The 20141-nt window shown below is 41.5% G+C and overlaps 1 protein-coding gene across 11 annotated transcripts in view; it reads left to right on the plus strand.

The window, feature by feature from the left end:
* Positions 1-7155, plus strand: part of meis2a (Meis homeobox 2a) — a 79592-nt gene extending 72437 nt beyond the window's left edge. For 4 of the 11 annotated variants that reach the window (XM_061744343.1, XM_061744345.1, XM_061744346.1 and 1 more), the window contains 2 exons: positions 1549-1659; positions 5292-7155. In XM_061744343.1, coding sequence (XP_061600327.1) covers positions 1549-1659; positions 5292-5587 — 407 coding nt within the window. In that variant the 3' untranslated portion in view covers positions 5588-7155. Of the gene's footprint in view, positions 1-1548; positions 1660-2037; positions 2130-5291 lie in introns of all 11 variants that reach the window. The other 7 variants (XM_061744351.1, XM_061744353.1, XM_061744352.1 and 4 more) reach the window with 3 other exon arrangements.
* The last annotated feature ends 12986 nt before the right edge of the window (positions 7156-20141 follow it).

Below are 20141 nucleotides of genomic sequence, written 5' to 3' on the forward strand. Positions count from 1 at the left end.
GTTTCTTTTTCTTTTTTCTTTTTTTTTTGCCACAACATGAAGCTCCCCACTCTAAATCACTTACTGGCAAGCACATCGTGCCCAGTTTTATGTGGGTTTTTATTTAAACATGGCACCCACTACACATAGTTCCCTAAAAATTCCCTCGCTTTTTTTTTTTTTCCCAATTTACATTTCATTTTCGTTTTCCCAGTGAGATGTGTTCAGCAGCGTTTGCAAGCCGTTTGCTGATAGACTAATTGGAGACTTCCCAGTATAAGTGCAGAGAGGTACCGTATATTAGCGCTCTCTCTGTGAATTGATAATTGGACACAAGAGAAGTGCCAGAAATCCCAGCCATTTCTGAGTCTTTTGCTTTTTCTTTTCTTTTTTCTTAACTCTCCCATTTTATTTTTTTTACTTTATCCAGCCTAGTTTAGGGGAGGTGGCGATTACTCCCCTGCCTTTTAAAGAAGACATTTAACACATTTTTAGTATATAAAGAAATTCAAAAGGCTATGCGTTCGTTTTTTGTTTTTTTTCATTTGTGAATGAGAATGGGTTTCATTTAACTCCATTATATAATACCATATTCTTATGTTTTATAAGAGCATTTTAAAATGGTGATTCATAACTCCATCATTTTCGGAGGGTTGAAAAAGCTCTCTCTGAGTTCTAAACCCTGTGAACCTGTGGAGTGATTTAGTCACCCTAAGCTTCATTGACTATGGCATTACTAAAAACAAGCCAAGCTATTTGTCTCAGGCAGGGAAAAGCTGTTTTTGTTGATTAGCGAGCTCACCGTCTCATAAAGATTCCTACTCATAAGGGTGGAGATATATTTCTAAGGAGCACAAGTCATGATTAAGAGCGACTTTCTACAGTTACTGTCGATTTTATGAGGAATTTTGCAACAAACAACTCATGCATGCAAATGAGCAATCTAAACAAACATGGCATGACTAACAACTCCCTCTAATCTTCAAGAATTACAGATTATCCAAGATAATGCTGTTACATCCTGGAATGCACTGTTTTCTACAGATTCCGAAGAACATTAGTTCATTAAGGCTGAGAATAATAAGATAAAAAATCTTTACAGTTAATTGATTGCTTCTGTTTCTTGTGTATCATATAATCAGATAAATCTATTATAATAAAACATAATTTGCCGGTTTTTGGGATTATCAGGTTTCTAAAATAGTATATTTTGTCTTCCTTAAAAAAAGAAATGTCATCTATGAGAGCTCCTGTACAGACTGAACTTCTTCCCATTATGTTAAACTGCATGTTTTCTTCTCTCCTTTTGAAAACAATGTTTCTCCTGTGAGCGTGGTTTTGAATGACACTGACTGAGCGTACGCACAAGTGTGTGTGCTTGCATGCATAAGGACCGACTGTATGCGTGTTTGCATGCCACGCGTCAGTCAGTGCGGTCCGCAAACACAAGCACAATGTCTTACAGTATGTTTGGGCTGGAGCTGGGACAATTGCTGATTGTCTGGTGTGTTTTCTCTTCTTCTTCCCCCTCCCCTCCCTTTTTCATGTCCACGTTTTGACTACAATCAGGTTTTCTTCTTGATCCTTCAGTGAGCCAAGGAGCAGCGTACAGTCCAGAGGGCCAGCCAATGGGCAGCTTCGTTCTGGATGGTCAGCAGCACATGGGGATCCGACCAGCTGGTGAGTCCGTTCGCCTCCTCTCCACCTTCATCCCTCCATCATGCTTGCTTCAGCAGTCACCAGTTTCATCCCTGGTCATTCCAGACTACATCAACACTGATCCTCTTGCTTGTAGCATGAGATTTATCACCTCAGCACGGAGCAGATCTTCTTCCCCCCAAAGTATTATCTTGCCTTGCTAGTTTTGTTGTATAGAATAGAAACACTTTCCCCAAAAAAACTCTTAAGCCACTTCCGTGCAACTTCCTTCTTCTTCTTCCATTGTTTTCCATCTAAAACTAACCAGCCTCATCCTCTCTATCAACGGGTCTTCTCTGAACTCTCTGTGATTCAAACTCCTGCTGACCTTTTTTCCTGGCATTTATCTCCTCTTTTTAGGGCCTATGAGTGGAATGGGGATGAATATGGGCATGGATGGGCAATGGCACTACATGTAACCTCCAACTTGTAACGCAAAGAAAAAGGGGGAAGTAAGTACTGGGGTTCTTTTTCCATGATTTCTGAACATGCTATGGCTGGGGGAACTTTAGATTTTTTTTACTTCCCTTTCACTGCACCGGCGCAAACATCTTCTTACCATGGCTGCAATTGTAGAGCAAGCAACAATTTCCAGCATGTCTGAAGGGGCTGTTTCAGCAAAGATGTTTGGAGGGTTAGACGTGGGAGGCCCGAGGATGAATTGGAGACTTGAGAAAAGTGGGAACCATCCTGGGACAGAGAGGACCCGACTTGTGGCGCCAGACAACAGGAACAACAACAGAAAAAAAGGGGGGGAGAAGACACAACCAGGCATGGCATGCACAAATTTATTTATCACAACAGCGCCATCGCTCTCCCCATCTTGGACAGCCAATGCAAATGTTGGACATTTAGGGAAAAAATAACATCTCCTGGGGAAGGGGCTGACAGGGGGAAATTAAGCAGGCTCCAGTGAAGCGATAAAGAAGGAGAAGTGAAACTGTCCTCCGAGTGACATAAATCTGTCTGGGGAAGGATTGATGCCCAAATTATCTTATATGCAAAGACGGGAACACCGCAGTACATTACGGTCCCTGAGCTAGATATACGGGCCGTGGGTGACATGGCCGATCCTTCACGGGGGGTTTGGTTTGAGCTGCGTATTGGGAGGAATGAGTGTGTGTAGAGAAGGGGGGGGGGGCTGTGTGTTTTGATTATTTTTTACTGGAGGGAGACGATTTAAGGGAGGGTGGGGGCCAGTGACAAGCCTGACCTGAGACAAGAGACTCTGAGATAAATTTATAAGGTTGTAGACACAAGCATGCAGGCTGTGTCCAAAAGGAGGAGATGTCTTTCACACATACAGAAACAGTCTCTCTGTAGCACTGTTTTTACTCCCCTCTCTCCCTCCCTCTCCCCCTCTCTCTCACACACACACACACACGCGCACTCACACGCACACACAACCCTATACAGCTAAATGGCAGCAGTCTGATTAAGCTGGCCATTCTGCCACAGTGCTGACATTTGAAAAATCAAGACATAACACGGCAGAGCAGAGGAGATTTTATTTAACACCTAAACTCCCTTGCCCAATGAGGCACAATATAATAACACTTACCTTGATTAAAAGAACCCTTTATATGTAAATGGGGACTGGATTTTCCAAAGGGTCACGGCGGCAATTCTTCCGACAGAGATCATTTCACCCCTCCGGTCCTCCGCTTCTTCACTCACTCTCTCTTATACCTCCACTCTCATGCCCTCCTGTCTCTGCTAATGGCAGCTGGGAAAAAAAAAGAGAAGGAAAATCAGGGATCAATGTTCCCTAAAACAGCCACGCAGAGACAACATTTGCTCAGGTTGGCTAATTCTTAATATAAGGCTATATAATTTTGAGACTATTTAATTACGCAACATACTTTATGCTTCATGACCAATTACATTAATAGCTTAATACAGAGGAATATTATCCTTTCTTGATTTGATTACACAGCCACACAATATGGTATATTTGGTACTTAATTATGGCCGGCCATTGAGCAGGACTACTGTGCCATAACAGAAATGCACAGCCGGTTGGGAAGCATGGGCGTGCAGCGATGGCCCATGCTGTCCTCGGTTATTGTCTTCAGATGGTTTTACCACTCTTGTTAATAAAGCAGAGAGAAACGGGGGGGGTCTCAGATCTACTTAATGGAATGACTCCAGCCTACAAGACTCGAGATTACCAGCTTACAGTGTCAAAAACATCTGCTGGGGCCTTTTTAACGGGAGCTGCTCCAGGTTATATGGAGGCGAGTGCAACCATCATACCCTAACACCCGGAGTGATTTATTCCTTTTATGACCCCAGTAGTGAGGTTTTAAGAGACCTGCTCTGACAAACACTTGCATTTCAAATGAACCGACATGGAAAGGGAGTATTAGAAAATGGCACGGCTTCCAACCAGTGAGACCGGTCATTCGTCTCAGCTTTTTTTTTTTTTTTGCTTTCCCTCTTTCATTTCTGCCCTCCTTCTCTTCCCCTTCACCGGGGCCCTCCAGTGTAATTTCTTAATTGCAGTGTACCAAGGTGGAGGAATGTGGAGAGTGAGCATGCCTAGTGACCTCCCGGCGACCTCTCCCCTCCTATTACAGCTTCTAAATCCCCTGGGGTTCACATTACAAAGCAGGCCAGCCCCAGACCCAATCCCAGACCCAGGCCCCCTGGCTCCGGCGGGGACCTCCTGCTCGCTCGCCTCTCCCCAAGGTCCAGGCCTTCCAGACCAGCCCCGTTCCCATACTCCAGTCCCAGGCTCCAGGAACAACCCCCCACCACCTCCTTACTCTTTTCTTTTTGATTACAACAAACAGTCATGTGAAAAGCCAAACAGTGGCACTCCTGAGGCCGCTCTGTGTCCCGGGTCCTGTCACAGTGTGAGAGATGCCAGCATGCTGAGATCTCTACACGTAAAAAAAGTGGGAGTCCATCTTAGGGGACATCACCATACCCCACCTCCTAGTCCCTTTGATTTCTCTCTCTGCTTCCTTTTATCTTTGCTGCTTTACTTTTCTTGTTTTTTTTTTTTTTTCTCCAAACCTACATCTACGAGCAAGCTTAAAATGCTCTCATTCTGGAGTGGAAACAAGCTTTTAATGTTCCCTGACTTGCTGATACAACTAACTGGGTCCTAAATTATTTAAGAACTTCTTAAAGGGATTCTAAGTCAAATATGTTCACAGAGGCGCATCCCCAAGAGAGGATGCGTGCTCAGTTTGTCACTAAATTCAGCTGGGGAATTGACTGTTCCACTTGTAAAAGTATTAGCACTTCTCCACATCAATACGCCTGCTTGGTTTTTCTAACATCCTCCAGGAATATAGTGTCTGTGGATGACTGAGGATCATTTTCCAAACCTGAGACCCGACCACAACGCTATTGGGCATTGTAAACCACTCACCATAGCCTAAAATAGCCCAGTGCAATAATGTCTCTCTTTAGTTGCAGAAGCTAAAAGCTCTGTAGTCACACACACACGATGTCATAAAATCTGCTAAGCGCTTTGTTGGTGAAGTTGAGTTTAAATTGAATTAAGGCCTGTTAATGGAGAAGGAGCATGTCGAAAGCTGCAGTCGGGGAACCGTTTTATTGACTGCATCAATACATTTTCCTCTCTCTGTCTTTCACTTAAGGTCTGCCAGGCATGCCAGGGGAGTACGTACCTCAGAGCAGTCCTATGGGCATGACCATGGCCCCACCCACCTTCACCAACCCTCATCAGATGACTTCTCATCCCTCCCAGCACCGACACAGGCCCCCTCTCCACACCTACCTACCCGATCATCCACACCTTCCTCACCACGCCATGCTGATGCACGGAGGACCCTCGTCGCACCCGGGACTGACCATGTCTGCACAGAGGCCCCCTTTGCTCACCCCCATCGACCCCAGTACTGGAGGACAAGGCCTGGACATCCACGCCCAATAGTATAAGGGAACTTTGCTACCGACGACAACAGCAGCTACGACAAGAAAACAGTAAAAAGGAGAAAAAAGAAGAAAAGAAAAGAAACAAAAAGGAAGCAGCCCTTAATAAATCCTATTTTGAGACTATTTTTAAGAATAAAAGCAAACCCTTTTGACCAGAATTTGACATTACAGAAACAGAATTCCAGATGAGCTGTGATACTTTTTTTTAAACTTGTCAATTTTGTTACTTTCATCCAAAACGGAGGACCAAGCTGACAAGAACACTTTGTAAAGTCTTCGGCTTTTGGTAAAGATCAACAGAGGATGTTTTGACAAACACGTGTGCAGAGAACGGACAGACGCACACCCTCAAAAAACACACGATTTTTCGCACACCCACTTCAACGCACCATCATAAACATGTTCAGTACACTTTCACGTGACACGCTCTTCTAAAATATCACTCTGGAAGATTAAAAAAAAGAAACAACAGAAAGACTCCAAGAGTTATAACTACTGTAGTATAAAAGTATAGATAAATAAGTTAAAACTTGTGCATTTTTTGTTGATCACCTGGTTTATGTTTCCTGAGCTAGTTTTAGAATTAAAGGTCAACCTTTTCTCTTTCACACTGTGTGTGCTCCTTCCTGGAGGAGAAACTGTCTCGCAGCACAGCACTATAAAACAAAAAAAGAGGAATAAAAGAGAGAAAAAAAAACATTAAGAAGATGGAACATCTCAAAAAGGCTTCAAACCACAGAGGGCAATCAGGTCCTGTCCCTCATAAGAGCAGGGCATGATGGGAAAAGGCTGCTAAATGACACCGGATCTCTCCAGAAGATTCAGTTTGAACATTTGTCATGCCCCACTTTTTCTTTTTTTTTTTTTTTGTTCATGAATGAATGTTTGCCCTGTAGGTTTTAAAGGAGAAAAAAAAAGTTCTTTGTTTGAATTGCCCAAGCACTGGATTGTGTTGGTTTTATACATTTTTATTTTAATATATATTTTTTTTGTACCCCTGGACTCTCGTTTAAGAGCCTACCGAAGGAAGCTTGGTAGCGGAGAAAAAAAAAGCAACATCCAGCAGCGCTTCTTCCTCTGCGAATCAACACACTTGCCATAAGGACAGTACTGACACGAACGTTGATTCTGTGGCACTGAAGAAGCATTTGACGGTTGATGCACCAAAAAACCTAAAATAGAAAAAAAAAACAACAAACAGACAAAAAAAAGAAAAGGAAAAAAAAACTTAAATTATGAACTCAATGCTTTTGGGAGGAAAAAAAGCTGAGAGAATATTGTAACAAACTTCGTACAGAGTTCAGTCTATTAATTGTTTCATGTTAGATATTCTATGTGTTTACCTCAATTGAAAAAGAATGTTTTTGCTAGTTTCAGATCTGCTGTGGCATTGATATTGTATGTCCATGAATTCCTTCCTTTTTCAGCACGTGTTCCTCACTAGATGATAAGATGCCGTCTCCCTTAAGCTTTGTCAAAAATACATTAAATACTTGTATGAGGACTGTGACGTAATGTTTAAAAGGTGTTCAGTCACAAATGCTGTAATAAATATTTCATTTTTGATTTTTGTTAGATTTGTGTGTGATTTAACTGTGTTGCATAAAGTCCTTCTTCTCTTTTCCATTTTAACAGATCTCGGTTACCTGGTTAAATATTGTTTGGTACTGTTGCATGTTAAATTTATTTTTGCACATGGTCATAAAAATACATCAGATCTCACTTTCTCCCTACGCTCTGTTTGCAATAGCGTCTCTCTGCCCGGACTGCCCATTTGAGTATTGAGTGCCCCCTTAAAATGACAATAACAAATTGTGGTGGAAAAACATCTTGTCATGGCAATTTATTTAGGCACACTAATGTCCCCTTCAAATGATAAATAACTGTCAAATGCAAATTAAGGCTGCCAATTACACAGCAAATTCACCTCTGAGCCACTTTAGGTTTGGTCCTAAAGATAAACTCAGTGTTGACATGAAGGTAAATAAAAATGACTTCCCGTGGCCTCCAGTTCACAACACGCTTTAAGGAGAAAAATACCAAAATAAACACAAATAAATAACCTTCATTTTCATGGGGATTTTTGTTCCAACTGAATTGAAAACACTCCCAAATAGGGTGCTGAGTAAATAATATTGTGTATTTTTCAAATTATGCAAAAGAAAGAGCCAGAATAATATTTTCAAAAAATGTTCAACGGGTTATTATGGATTAAATCTTCACTGCTTACTTGGAAGTTCAAATAACAGAGCGTGTATTTGCTCCCAGAATAATTGTCTCCACAGTGAGAAGCATGGCCGGCCCTCTCTGCTTTGCTCAGTTCTAGCGTTTTGCAGCGCCGCCTGTCGGCCGAATCGGGTACTGCCCCGCAGGAAAGCAGATAGCCTATCAAAGCCGAGCTCTCTTTTCTCCATCATCTCGCCAGTGTTTGCCTGCGGCCTCACACTCACGGCCCCACACCGCAAATCCCAGCATCATTTGGCCCAAATACTTTTTTTCTTTCTCCTCTTTTGACCTAAAACAAAGACGTTAAAACTTCCGATATGTTTGTATGTTTTAATTTTTTTTTCTATATTGCTGTGTTTTTCTTTTTTCCTTCTTTCTCTCTCTCTTTATTTTTTAAGTAGTAACTTCTATCTGAGTGAAGAGATGCATTATGTGGCAGTACATGCTGTATGCAACATTAAAAAATAACAACAACAAAACAACAACAAACTATGATAACCACAATGCAGCTGGATTTTTCTTCTGTAATTTTACCCTTTTATTAATATTTTGGGTTTTTTCTACTCATAATCTGGGGTTTTGTCACTCATGTCTTTATTGTAAAGTCGGTTTAATATGAACCCAAATTTCTTCAACTGAAATTTATTTTGTTTAAATAATATGAATTGCCATACAATTTTTATTTATTTACTTTTCTGTTTTATATGTATTTTTATTTTATTAATTAACTTATTTTATTTTATTTTTGCACGTACAGGTTTGTGAATTGAGCGGCTGATTATTTTGTTTTTGCGCTTTCCTCAAAAAGAAAAAAAACGAACCATAGGCTACAAATTTAGATGGAGGCCTTCTTTTTTTTAGCCTATCTTGAAAATAATATTATTTGTTTCTGTTTAAACGTATCGTTTTTGCCGGTTTTGTCACCTTACAGCTTCGTTTTTAAGGTTATTTAATATTTAGTTTAAATGCTTCCCAGGTTGATTGTAAACTGAGAATTTAAATTTTAAAATGCGGAAATATTGCACAATTTCCAGGGTTTCTCTGAAAATTTTGTCGTGGGCATTTTGCCTTTTAACAGGCAGGGAAGAAGGGAAAAAAAATATTATTTGGGCAATACCAATATTGCAAGAGAGTTTAGTTAACGGAGTGGCATCTTCTCCTAACTGTTCAAAATCTAAAAGAGTCTCTTTTTTTGTTGTTTTTCTTGTGGCCTTTTACTCTGTGGGTAAAACGGAAGGAAGAACACCGCCGTTTTGTGCGGAGATTATCTGATGAAAAAGAGAAAAAAACGTGAGGATTACTGTGGATGGAGAGGATTTTAATATTAATAGTCTTTTTCTTCCTTTTCTTTTTCCACTCTCTCCCTCCTCCTCCTCCTCCTCCTCCTCCTATTCCTCCTCCTGCTCCCCCTCCTCCCCGATGAGACAGAAGGTAGATTGCCTCTGCTGCTTTCCTTTTGCCGATTCGGTGTGACAGGGATGATGGATGATCCAGCCGAGCTAAACAACTCCTCCCCTTCATCTCCTCCCTGTCAAAGCCAGTCCGGGCTGCTGCTGCACGAATAAAATGAGGAATATATTCCCTCTGCTCTGCTGCACAATGCAGCCCCGCTCCTCTGGAAGAGACACTCCTCCCGTGCAACAATATTAAAAGTCCACACATATAGTTTGCCCGCAAGAAAACACAATGTGTATGTGTTTAACAGAGCCAACATGTTATTAATGCTTATATTATTGGATTTTTTCCCCCTTTTCTTTTTTCTCTCTCTCTAGACCCTGGTATATGGGGGAGTTTATATTCAGGGGCCTGCGAATATACTTTTTTTTTTTTTAGGAATACGGGAACATATAGGTGCATCTGCAAAAGTTTTGCCTCTGTTTTTCTTTGAAATTGCTGATTTGGACTGTGGTGGTAAAAACGGACGCGCACGCAGCTGGCTCTCCCCAAAACGGCTGCTCAGGGGGACAGTTAAGCCTGAATTATGGTTCTGCGTTAAATCGACGCAGAACCTACGCCGTAGCGTACGGCCTAGGTTTACGCGGCGACGCACACCGCTCTGCGTCGGGGTAACGCGGAACCATAAACCAGCCTTTAGTGGGTTTGTGTATGCAGCCAGTGTGCGCGCTGCCCTCCTTTCTTTTTTAAACATTTCAGCAGTTTTCGCTCCTCTTGCCATAAGGTGTTTCTATGACTACGTTGTGCAGGCCTGCGCCGGCGGGTCACAGGAGGGGGGTTCCTGGGAGAAAAGGGCCGCATTTGCCTGATCATTTATCAATGTCAACCGCATAATGATTCTCCCTGCAGTCCCCTATTGATGAGGATAATTACATTAGCTCAGAGTGACTGATCAATAAAGCCCAGGGAAAATGGTTTATTATAGCACCGCCGAAAAGGCTTTCTGGAAGAGCAGAGTTTTTTTTTCTTTTTCTTTCTTTTTTTTTTTTTTAAAGGAAGTCTTGACCTGTGGAAAGACATCATGGGGCAAAATAGTCGTGCAGGCACAGTTTCGATGTTTTTAATATTATTCCATTTTATTGCTTTAAAATAACAATCTTTTCCCCCCATTTAAAACATTCATCCATCCATCCGTAGAAATAGTTCTCCAGCAAGTGTCTAAGTCCAACATGACTGGATCGAGCGCGTATAAGTGCACATCTTAGTGGACCTTAATCAGCATAAATCAAAGTGGAAGTCAAGCAAAACATTAAAGTCTACCAACCATTAACCATCTCATAGTTCTTTCTTATTATCGTCTTTTTTTCTGTTTAAATTACACAAAAAGGGGCGTCAGGCGGCAGTACTGATGCAGCTCCCCAAAAATCGCGCAAAACGGCAAGTAAAAAACTTCCAGTAAATAAAAGACGGCCATTAAAAGTATTACTGACCTCTCTTACCCTCCCAGTAGGCCATCTCTTTGCCTCTCTCTCATCGTCTGTGTGTGTGTGTGTAGTAGCTATGTATGGAAGTGTGTGTATGTGCGTGTGTTCTTTAATTGTCAACAACTTATCCCCTGCAGGAATGTTGCAAACTCTTTCGCCTTAATTCTCCGCGGTGCTCCGCGCCAGCTCCCATTTACCGCTGATGAACGCGTCTGCAGGAGACAGCTCCATTATCTATTTATCATTTATGATAGTATTTCCTCAGACAATAGAGGGGGAAACGCGAGAACGGATAATCCCACTGATTACTCCGCTATACGGCCTTTTACAAATGCGTATCCATCCTTTTTTTTAGGATAAATGGATAAATTAAAAAAAAATAAAAATCTATTATACACTCACACACACACATATATATATATATATATATATATATATATATATATATATATATATATATATATATATATATATATATATATATATATATATATATATATATATAAAAAATATATATCTAATATAAATATATATATATATATATATATATATATATATATATATATATATATATATATATATATATATATATATATATATATATATATATATATATATATATATATATATATATTTAAAATTACATCTATTGATGTTATATATAATATAGGTTTTAGAAAAATCTCAAAAGCCTTTGAGATAAATAAAAGCAAGAAAAAGATCCAGTATTACTAAAGAGGGCTTGTGTCTCTAATATTACAGGCGATTTTTTTTTTACACTTCAGTGATGCTTGCCCTCTTAAAGATGAGTAATTCACACACACACACCCCGCCACATGCACGCGACCCTTACCTCCCACACACACACACTCTCTCTCCCACACACACACACACACACACACACGCCACAAAAATAATTCTTAACGATGTAAAAATTATAATTAGTCAAATAACATAGCTACGGGGCTTTGGAATTAGCAGGAGCTGAAAATTGCAATGGCCAGCCATGAAGCTGCTGGAAGATGCAGGGAAGACAGAAAGGAGGGCATGCGAGTGCAGAATAAATAAAGCGCAATAAAAAGGGAAATAGCCGGAGTTTAGTCAAGCCTAGAGGTACTCAAACCTTTGTTTCAATCAGTTAAGATTTAATTAGGCGAGCCTCAGGCCCCCTTTTTCCTCATTATATTGCCTTTTCCAGCGCTGTGTTACAATTGCCTCAAGCTTGTCAACATTTGACCGCTTTTTCCGGTGAAATAATCACGCTTTATAGCTTTAGAAACCATAAGATGCGCAAATAAATCCACTGTTATTCCATTATAAGACGGAAACTCTTACAGAGAGCGGCACAAATATATATATATGCTTCCTTAATTTATGGGTCGTTGTTCTAAGTTGATTTTTTTTTCTTTTTATCCTTAATTTCCTTTGGTTATTCTGAGAGTTTTGCAAAGCCTCAGAAATATCTTGCGGGTAGCCGAGGGCAGCAAAGTGAGACATTTCACAAGAACTGTAAATAAGAGAAGAGGACTTGAGAGGGAGAGGGAGAGAGAGGGAGAGGCAGGGACGCGAGTCCCTAAAAGATGAAATTTCCCCGGGCTATTGATTCATGCGCACATTTCCAAAGGCACGGTGCGTGTTTCAAATCCATTAATTAATAACTCCAATATAATATAGATGTTGGCGGAGAGAGAGAAGGAGAGGAAGCTGGAGACTCCCTCCCCGCCGCACCCATGGGTGCGCTGTTTTTACATGATGGCGACCCCTTCTGGAGACCAGGGTACATTTGTTTATGGGAAGAGAAGAGGACGAAGAGAAAAGAGGCTTCCACTGTCTTCTTGACACCAGCTTTCCTTCACATTTCCATGTCTGCCTGATCATTTTTAAAATTCATACTTTAAAGAAAATAAAAATAGAGATTCACACTTTTCAACCGCATCTCTACCTGAGATAAGAGCTGGATCTGCTGCAGCACACGTGACAGCAGAGGCCTCCTCCCATGTTTACTCACAGGTAGAGGCTGCAGAGCCCCGCATGCATGTATTAGGAGGCCAGGCTGATGGTAAAATCAATGAAGATGGATTGTAGGGTCAATATCACGGAAGGCACCTGGGGACGTGTTGCCCTGCACGCTTCCCTTCTGGCGTGCGTGTTGTTGGACATACAAAAAAGAAATGTGCAATTAATAACATGCGACTGAAACGTCTCAGGGAGCTCCGTGCACGCCCCAGTCCGCGTGTTCACACAGCAGGACAGAGAAGAGAGAAGGGTCCGAGGAGCCGTGCAGTCACCCGGCCAGGGGCGGAGGGCCCAGGGGGGGCGGAGGCCCCGGGGGGCCCCGCCGGCATCCATCACGGCCCACTTCCACATTGTGACTGAAAGTAGGTAACAGGACCGGGAACCGTTGCTGTCTCGGGTACGTGGCACTTCAAACCTCTCCTGATTTTTCAAAACAATGCAATGGCATGCAGGTCTGTTTGAAGGGAGGAAGAGAGGAAAGAAGGACGAGTCAGAGACCACCGACTTCCAATGACGTTTCAGGAAGAGACAGAGGTGCTCCAGGTACTATAATAACATTATATATATATATATATATATATATATATATATATATATATATATATATATATATATATGTGTGTAAATAATAATAATAATAATAATAATAATAATAATAATAATAATAATAATAATAATAGTATTACATATAATAGTATTACATATATACATACTATGTTAAAAATATGATTTAATAGTTTCTGGTTGCCGCGAGGATTTCGAGAAAATCGTTAATCTTTTCCTAACATTTTGGCCACTTTCCAAGTTATATTGAATATAACAAATAATATTAAACAACATTCAGTTTGTGATTAAATTTAACTTGTTTTGATTGTAGTTGCAGAAAATAAATAGGCTATTGGAGATTTAAAACCTTTCAAGAGAAAAATCCAATTTTGGGAACTTTAGTACCTACTGTGCATTGACATATTCTGAATACATTCATAAAAGTAAGGGGCAAAAAAAAAAGGTGTAATATTCTGCAACCCTCTGAGGTTGAATTCATTTTTCTTCCAATTTCAAGTATTTCTATTGTGTCGTCTAAAGGGTTAAAAAGAGGGAAAAAATATGTCCTATATTTGTCTAAAAGTTCATGTGATGACTCCATAAATTCTGATAATCTCCACTCTGCCAGAAATCACATGTTTCCGTCCGGATTGACCCAAAACGACAAAGCAGTCATGTAAAACTATTTACTATTCATACTTTACATTTATATTAGCAACAAGGTATGGTTTTCTTAGATGTTCACTTGTGAAATAAAAAGTGTATTATTTAATTTATCAAGTTAGCAGACCGATTGTTTTTCCGTGAGTGTGTGTGTGTGTGTGTGTGTGTGCGTGTGCATAGGTCTGCTTGTCACAGTCTGATCATGTGAAGATTTACAAGAAAGATTTAATGTGTGACATCCTGTAATCTATATGAAGAATTTGGCTTGTGTCAGTATTTTGTAGGAGAGGGAGAGCGAGGGGGGGCGGGGGTGGGGGTAGGGGGGTAGGGGACAGGAGAAGCCAGCTCTGTCCCTGTTAGCAGTCGGAAGCTTTGGTGATGAAAAGCAATAGCTGGTGTCAAGAACTTTTTTTAGCACTTCACTACAGCTGGTGGGAAGTGGGAATAAATAGTAGCCAACTGAAGAGGAGGAGTAGGAGGAGTGTGTGTGTGTGTGTGTGTGTGTGTGTGTGTGTGTGTGTGTGTGTGTGTGTGTGTGTGTGTGTGTGTGTGTTGGGGGTGCACACTGTGACATAAGGCTTTTTTGGTTTTGTGACCAGTAGGAACCTGGATTTTCCAAACCTCCTCTACACCTGCAGCCCTGTCTGTACGCAACTGTCTCACAAGTCCAACTTTGTGTCTCAACAAAGAGTGTAAACTGCTGTCAATACCCCGATAGCCTTCATCTGCCAATAATGACAGGCAGCCGGCTGCCTGTCTTATCTGCGGTCCAGGTAGCGCCGTACCTGGGGGGAATAACTGCTGCGATAAGGAACGCGTGGGCCAATAGGAAGGCTCTCGCCTGCCTGTGAGGAGTTAATGGAGAACGCCACTGGAGACAGGAAGTCCTCAGAAAGTGAAAAGCACTTTAGTGCGCACCTGAATGATCTGGCATAGAGTTTCGCTCAAAAACCCAATGGGAAAACCACATTACAGGTCCCTTTGCAGGGTCATTACAACCGTGCAGTGGAGTTCAAGTGATCCATTTCATTTGAATGACAACATGGCATAGCTCCATTCATTCCCCCGCTCTTGGGTGACCCGACGATGATCCCTGTGGGACTGGGATGTTGTCAGTTAAGTGATGTGTGATGTGAGTGCTACAGTACAGCGAGATTTGGTTCATTCAAATGTGTGTAAAAGTAGCTCCGGCGCGCGCGCAGCCTTCGGCCGTTAGTCAGCAACTTTTTGAATGGAGACGGTCGCAGTTGATTCTCGCCCTCTTGCTGCAACAGGTTTTGCCGAGCGTAAGCACAACAAACACACACACAGCATGACATCATCAGGCCTGTAAAAAATGAACTGCGGCATCGATCCCCCGCAGGCTGACCTCCCATAAGTCACATGCAGACGACGTGAGACGTGTTTGGATGGAAGTGTATATTTACCTGTCACCGGGAACTCAAGGACGAGGCAGCACCGAGGATGGATCCAGACACATAGTGGAGTGTTTCGGGGATGAAAATGAGTTGTAAAAATGACAAACGACCCGTGTTTCTTGAGCTAAAGCCGCACTGGAGTTTTCAGCCAAACGGTTAATTGCTCAGTTCAGTGAAGGTCCAAAAAACTACTCGTAAAAAGCATCAGACAAAAACAATTAAGTTCCTTGAGCCCTCCTGCTTTCCTCTTCCTCTCTGTTTCTCCCTTTTCCTCAACTAGCAAAACAACCTCTTACAACCAAGAGATTCACAATTTCTTCGCCAAAAAAATATTATGTTGCCACGGACAACAAGCCAGCAAGATACCCAATCACATCTGTTCTGTAAATGTTTAAGAAATTAAGCCGGGGTCTGAATATAATGGAGCATTTGTCTCGTTTGTGGATTAGGGTTTCAAGCTAGAATCCGTTGCGGTGTGATAAATGATCACATGGTTTATTTTGACAATCGCAAGGGTATTTCTGAATGAGCGCAGGGTTGGCACAGCGTCCGGGGTCAGGCCCACTGGTATCATCTGGATTAGTGGCTCCGATTATACTCTGGATGCAAGATTTGCTCTGGGAACCAATCAGAGTCCGTGGTCCTAGGCATTCCATAATAGCTGTGTTGATCTCCATGGCTGCCACCAGTGTACAGTAGCCACACCTCCTCTTTAGTACACTTATTTCATAATAACTAGCCTGTGCCACAAATACAGGACAAAGGGAAGGGTGAGCCAGCCGGGGTTTTGTTTGAACAGAATCACATTTAGTCTCCAGCAACTCTCAGCTAACCTTTTTTACCCCCGTGGACAGCGTAGCTCTAATCTTTCAGAATGTCACCGGTGAACACTGCTGCCTCCCCCTCCATCCACTAACCCGCTGTTCCTCCTCACCCACCCAGCCCACCGTGATGCCGGCGTGTACCTGACTCAGTGTGTGCGTTGCCGGAGCCTCCAGTGGAAGCCGGTCAGGAGCAGGGGATGGCGGGGTTTCTGGGTCACTCCTGTCACAGACCAAATGCCACGCAGGTGGGCTGACCTTTCCGGTGGCCGATACCAAAGCCAAAGCGGGTACCGCCTCCGTGCAAGGTTGTCACCCCTGCGGTTCCAGCTACAAACTCTGCAGTGTTCTGCGTCTTTCATTTTATTTCTGACAAAAGAAACGGGGGCAAATGTACGACGGAGTATTAGGGCCAAACAAAAAAACAAAAAAAGGAAATTACGAGAATAAAGTCATAATGTAATGAGAATAAAGTCGTAAAATTACGAGAATAAAGTCATAAAATTACGAGAATAAAGTCGTAAAATTACGAGAATAAAGTCGTAAAATTACGAGAATAAAGTCATAATATTACGAGAATAAAGTCATAATATTACGAGAATAAAGTCGTAATATATTATAAATATATAAATATAACTTCACAAGATGCTCAATATTCCTCATTTTAACACAGGGAGAAGAAGCTCTTCCTGTTAGAGTTCTCATAAATTATATTCTCATAATATTACGACTTTATTCTTGCAACATTACGACTTTATTCTCGTAATTTTACGACTTTATTCTCGTAATATTACGACCTTATTCTCGTAATATTACGACTTTATTCTCATAATATTCCGACTTTATTCTATTACGACTTTATTCTCGCAACATTATGACTTTATTCTCGTAATTTTACGACTTTATTCTCGTAATTTTACGACTTTATTCTCGTAATATTACGACTTTATTCTCATAATATTACGACTTTATTATATTTCGACTTTATTCTCGCAACATTACGACTTTATTCTCGTAATTTTACGACTTTATTCTCATTATATTATGACTTTATTCTCGTAATTTCCAATTTTTTTTGTCTTAGTTTGGCCCTAATACTACCTAATACGTACAAATGTAACCTGGGAACAAAAAACAGTCACTGCAAAATTGGGCTGATGAATGATAGCTCGGCCACAGAGTCGTGGCATATCGGGTCTCACTGGAAGGAACTCCAAATATGTCTGCTGGATTTATTTGAAAGCGTGGTTGCGCCGAAAGCGCCGCTGTTTTTACAAATGGGAGCCGAGCTTTGAATGGAATACTTCAATTAGCGAGACGGCCAGTCAACACCTTCCCCTTCGACGTGGCGCACCGTGAGGTTTCCACCGCCAAGCTGCTCATTTCAGTGGAAAGCAGCCTGACAGTTTGGGGAAAGCTGTAAAAAAAAAATGGGCAATTTCGATGGCCAAGCTCTAAATACGTGCATGTGATCCAATATCACGTCAGTGTCTAAAGGGGTTGTTTTTTAGACAACAGAATATTTTGTTTTTTGGAGCTTTCAGCTATGTCTGCTTGTCCGATCCAACCAATGAGTCACTGAAAACTAGACTCCCTCTCCTGCCTGTGAGTGGATTTATGTGTTGTAGTTGTACAGTTTCCTTCAAGCATACCATCTGTCCTCCAGCCTGCCAATCAAACTTCCACCGCTTCGCCATTCGAAATCCCTACTGAACATTTTTCTCATGATCCATTGTTGTTTTTAAATACCAGCCGCTGATTAGCGAGTAGATCCTCCTAAAAATAAAACGCTCTTTGTGTATGCCTCAACTCAGAGCAACACCGCTTCTTTTTTCTTTTTTTTTTAAATTCCCCTCAGCACTGTTATACAACCCCTCCAAAAACACCCCTTTTTAATTTCAATCTGACTGCTCTGACTCTTCCAGGAGAACATTTATTTATTTCCACCCTGTGATGTCTTGCTGGCTGAAGTAAGCCGAGAGGATCCCTCCTAAAAAGTTCTATGGTGCCTGAGGCAGAAACAGGCCAGAGCTCTCCTCACATAAATAACGCAGGAGCGTGCAGGAAGTCCATTTGGTGGTCTGTTGGAGGGATAGAACCAAGCCTTCAGACTGTGGTTTTGTCCTCTTCTTCTCCTTCTGTGTCTCAGTGGTGTATCTAACAGCTTGGCCGAAAAGGCATAAAACAGCAGGATCGGGAGGAGATTGGGCCAAGATGTACATCTGAGTGGAGAGCAAACTTCCAACGGTCTGCAGACTCAGGCCAGACGGAGCAAAAACTGTGAACAGCATCAAATTAATCCTACACATGGGAGTCACAGATTTAAGAATTGTAACCAATACTATAAAGGAGAATGAAATGTGCAGCTAAATCACACTGCATGTCATTTCTTGGTTACACTGCAAAAGGAAAACCATAATTCACGTGCTCTTGGTTTTTCCATACAACTTAGATTATTATGAACCTATGTATCACTACAAGTTTTGTTCCTTTCTGGATGCCTCTTAAGACCAAATATCTGATGACGGGTGTTCCCTGCCCCAGGAAGTGGCCTCTCCAAGCTGGCCTTATATGGAGAGCACTTGGGAGCCTTATTGTTATTGTTGTGACAAGAACAATGCATCTAAAGGGGGTTGAAAACAGGGGCAAGGAAATTACAAAATATAAATGCCTGCCTCTAAAAAAAAAAACAGCCATTTAAATTTTTTTTTTTACTCCAACATTTGCAGTCACATCATAGCAATCTTGCCAGCTTACTTTGATGGCAGCGCTCGCCTTTGATGCAGTTTTTTTTTTTTTCCAAACTGTATTTAGTCCACTTTGTGTGCAGAAGCTAATTTATAGGAGCTGACCCGGGCTCCTCTTTTGTGCAACAGCCATCTTGGAAAACAATGGCAGGAAGGCTCGAAACTTGAGAGGAACTGAATCTGCTGTTTTCCATGTTTTCTGCTCTTGTTCAATGGTGAATTTTTTTTTTTTTTTTTTTTTTTCCCCACCTCCCTGAGTAAAATGGCTCTATTTTTTCGTGTCCAACAGGAGCTATAAACTGATGTCTAAGCATACTTTGGCAAGGCAATAGGGTTGAGTTTAACTGGACACATGGGGACAGTTGTTTTGTATCACATGGAGCGGGGTGGGGGGGGTGGGGGGGCTGACAGAGGAAGCCATTGCCGCCTGGCGACCTCGTACTGACCCACTGGCCTCCTCATGAAGGGATCAAGGCCTAGAAGGGAGCCGGCTGAGGGTTAGAGGTTTAAGGGTAACAAATCAAGCAACACTTTAGTGGTATTTAACCCCCACATACCATCTCCCTCTAACTGCACGAACAGTGCACGACTGCGAGCAAATAACACCCAGAAAACACTTGTTTTTATTTTGCATGTGGACGTTTTCATCAGTCATAGAAAAGGAGTTAACTTGTGGATTATTATCCTCAAAAATAAAAAAAATAAATAAAAAAAAGACAAGGTCACTTTACTTTACAGTTAGAACTTTTCAGTTTCAGCCGAGGGTTTGCTTCTGCAGGAGAGAAGATAATTGATTTTTTTTGTGTCTGTATTTGCCTCCAATGCCGCAGTTAGAAGGCACAATATGGAAAATGATTCCTCATCTTACGAGAGACGGCCTTTGAAGTGGCAGAAGGTTTTTCATCCTTCCACTTTCTTTCCTCTTATCGCTTTGTGTTCCATAAAAGAACGGGGGTAGGACACGGAGCCCCTATAGGCAGTTCATCTGTCTCTAAAAGCATCACTCAACTTTATGTTCACCTCTGGTTCCCCGAGCCTAGCTGTGTTTCTTACATTAGTATATGCTCATAAAATCCACCGGAGTTATAAAGATGTACAACAGACAACTGCATGATAGTCATACAGCCTTACATGGTAATCAGGTGTTTCTTTGTACCTATAGGCCCTCATATAGCTAAAGCAGTAGCACAATAAAGTTTAAGGTGTAAAATACTCATAACAGGAACATAATTCATC

This window comes from Cololabis saira, chromosome 16, assembly GCF_033807715.1.
Source record: "Cololabis saira isolate AMF1-May2022 chromosome 16, fColSai1.1, whole genome shotgun sequence".
NCBI lineage: Eukaryota > Metazoa > Chordata > Actinopteri > Beloniformes > Belonidae > Cololabis > Cololabis saira.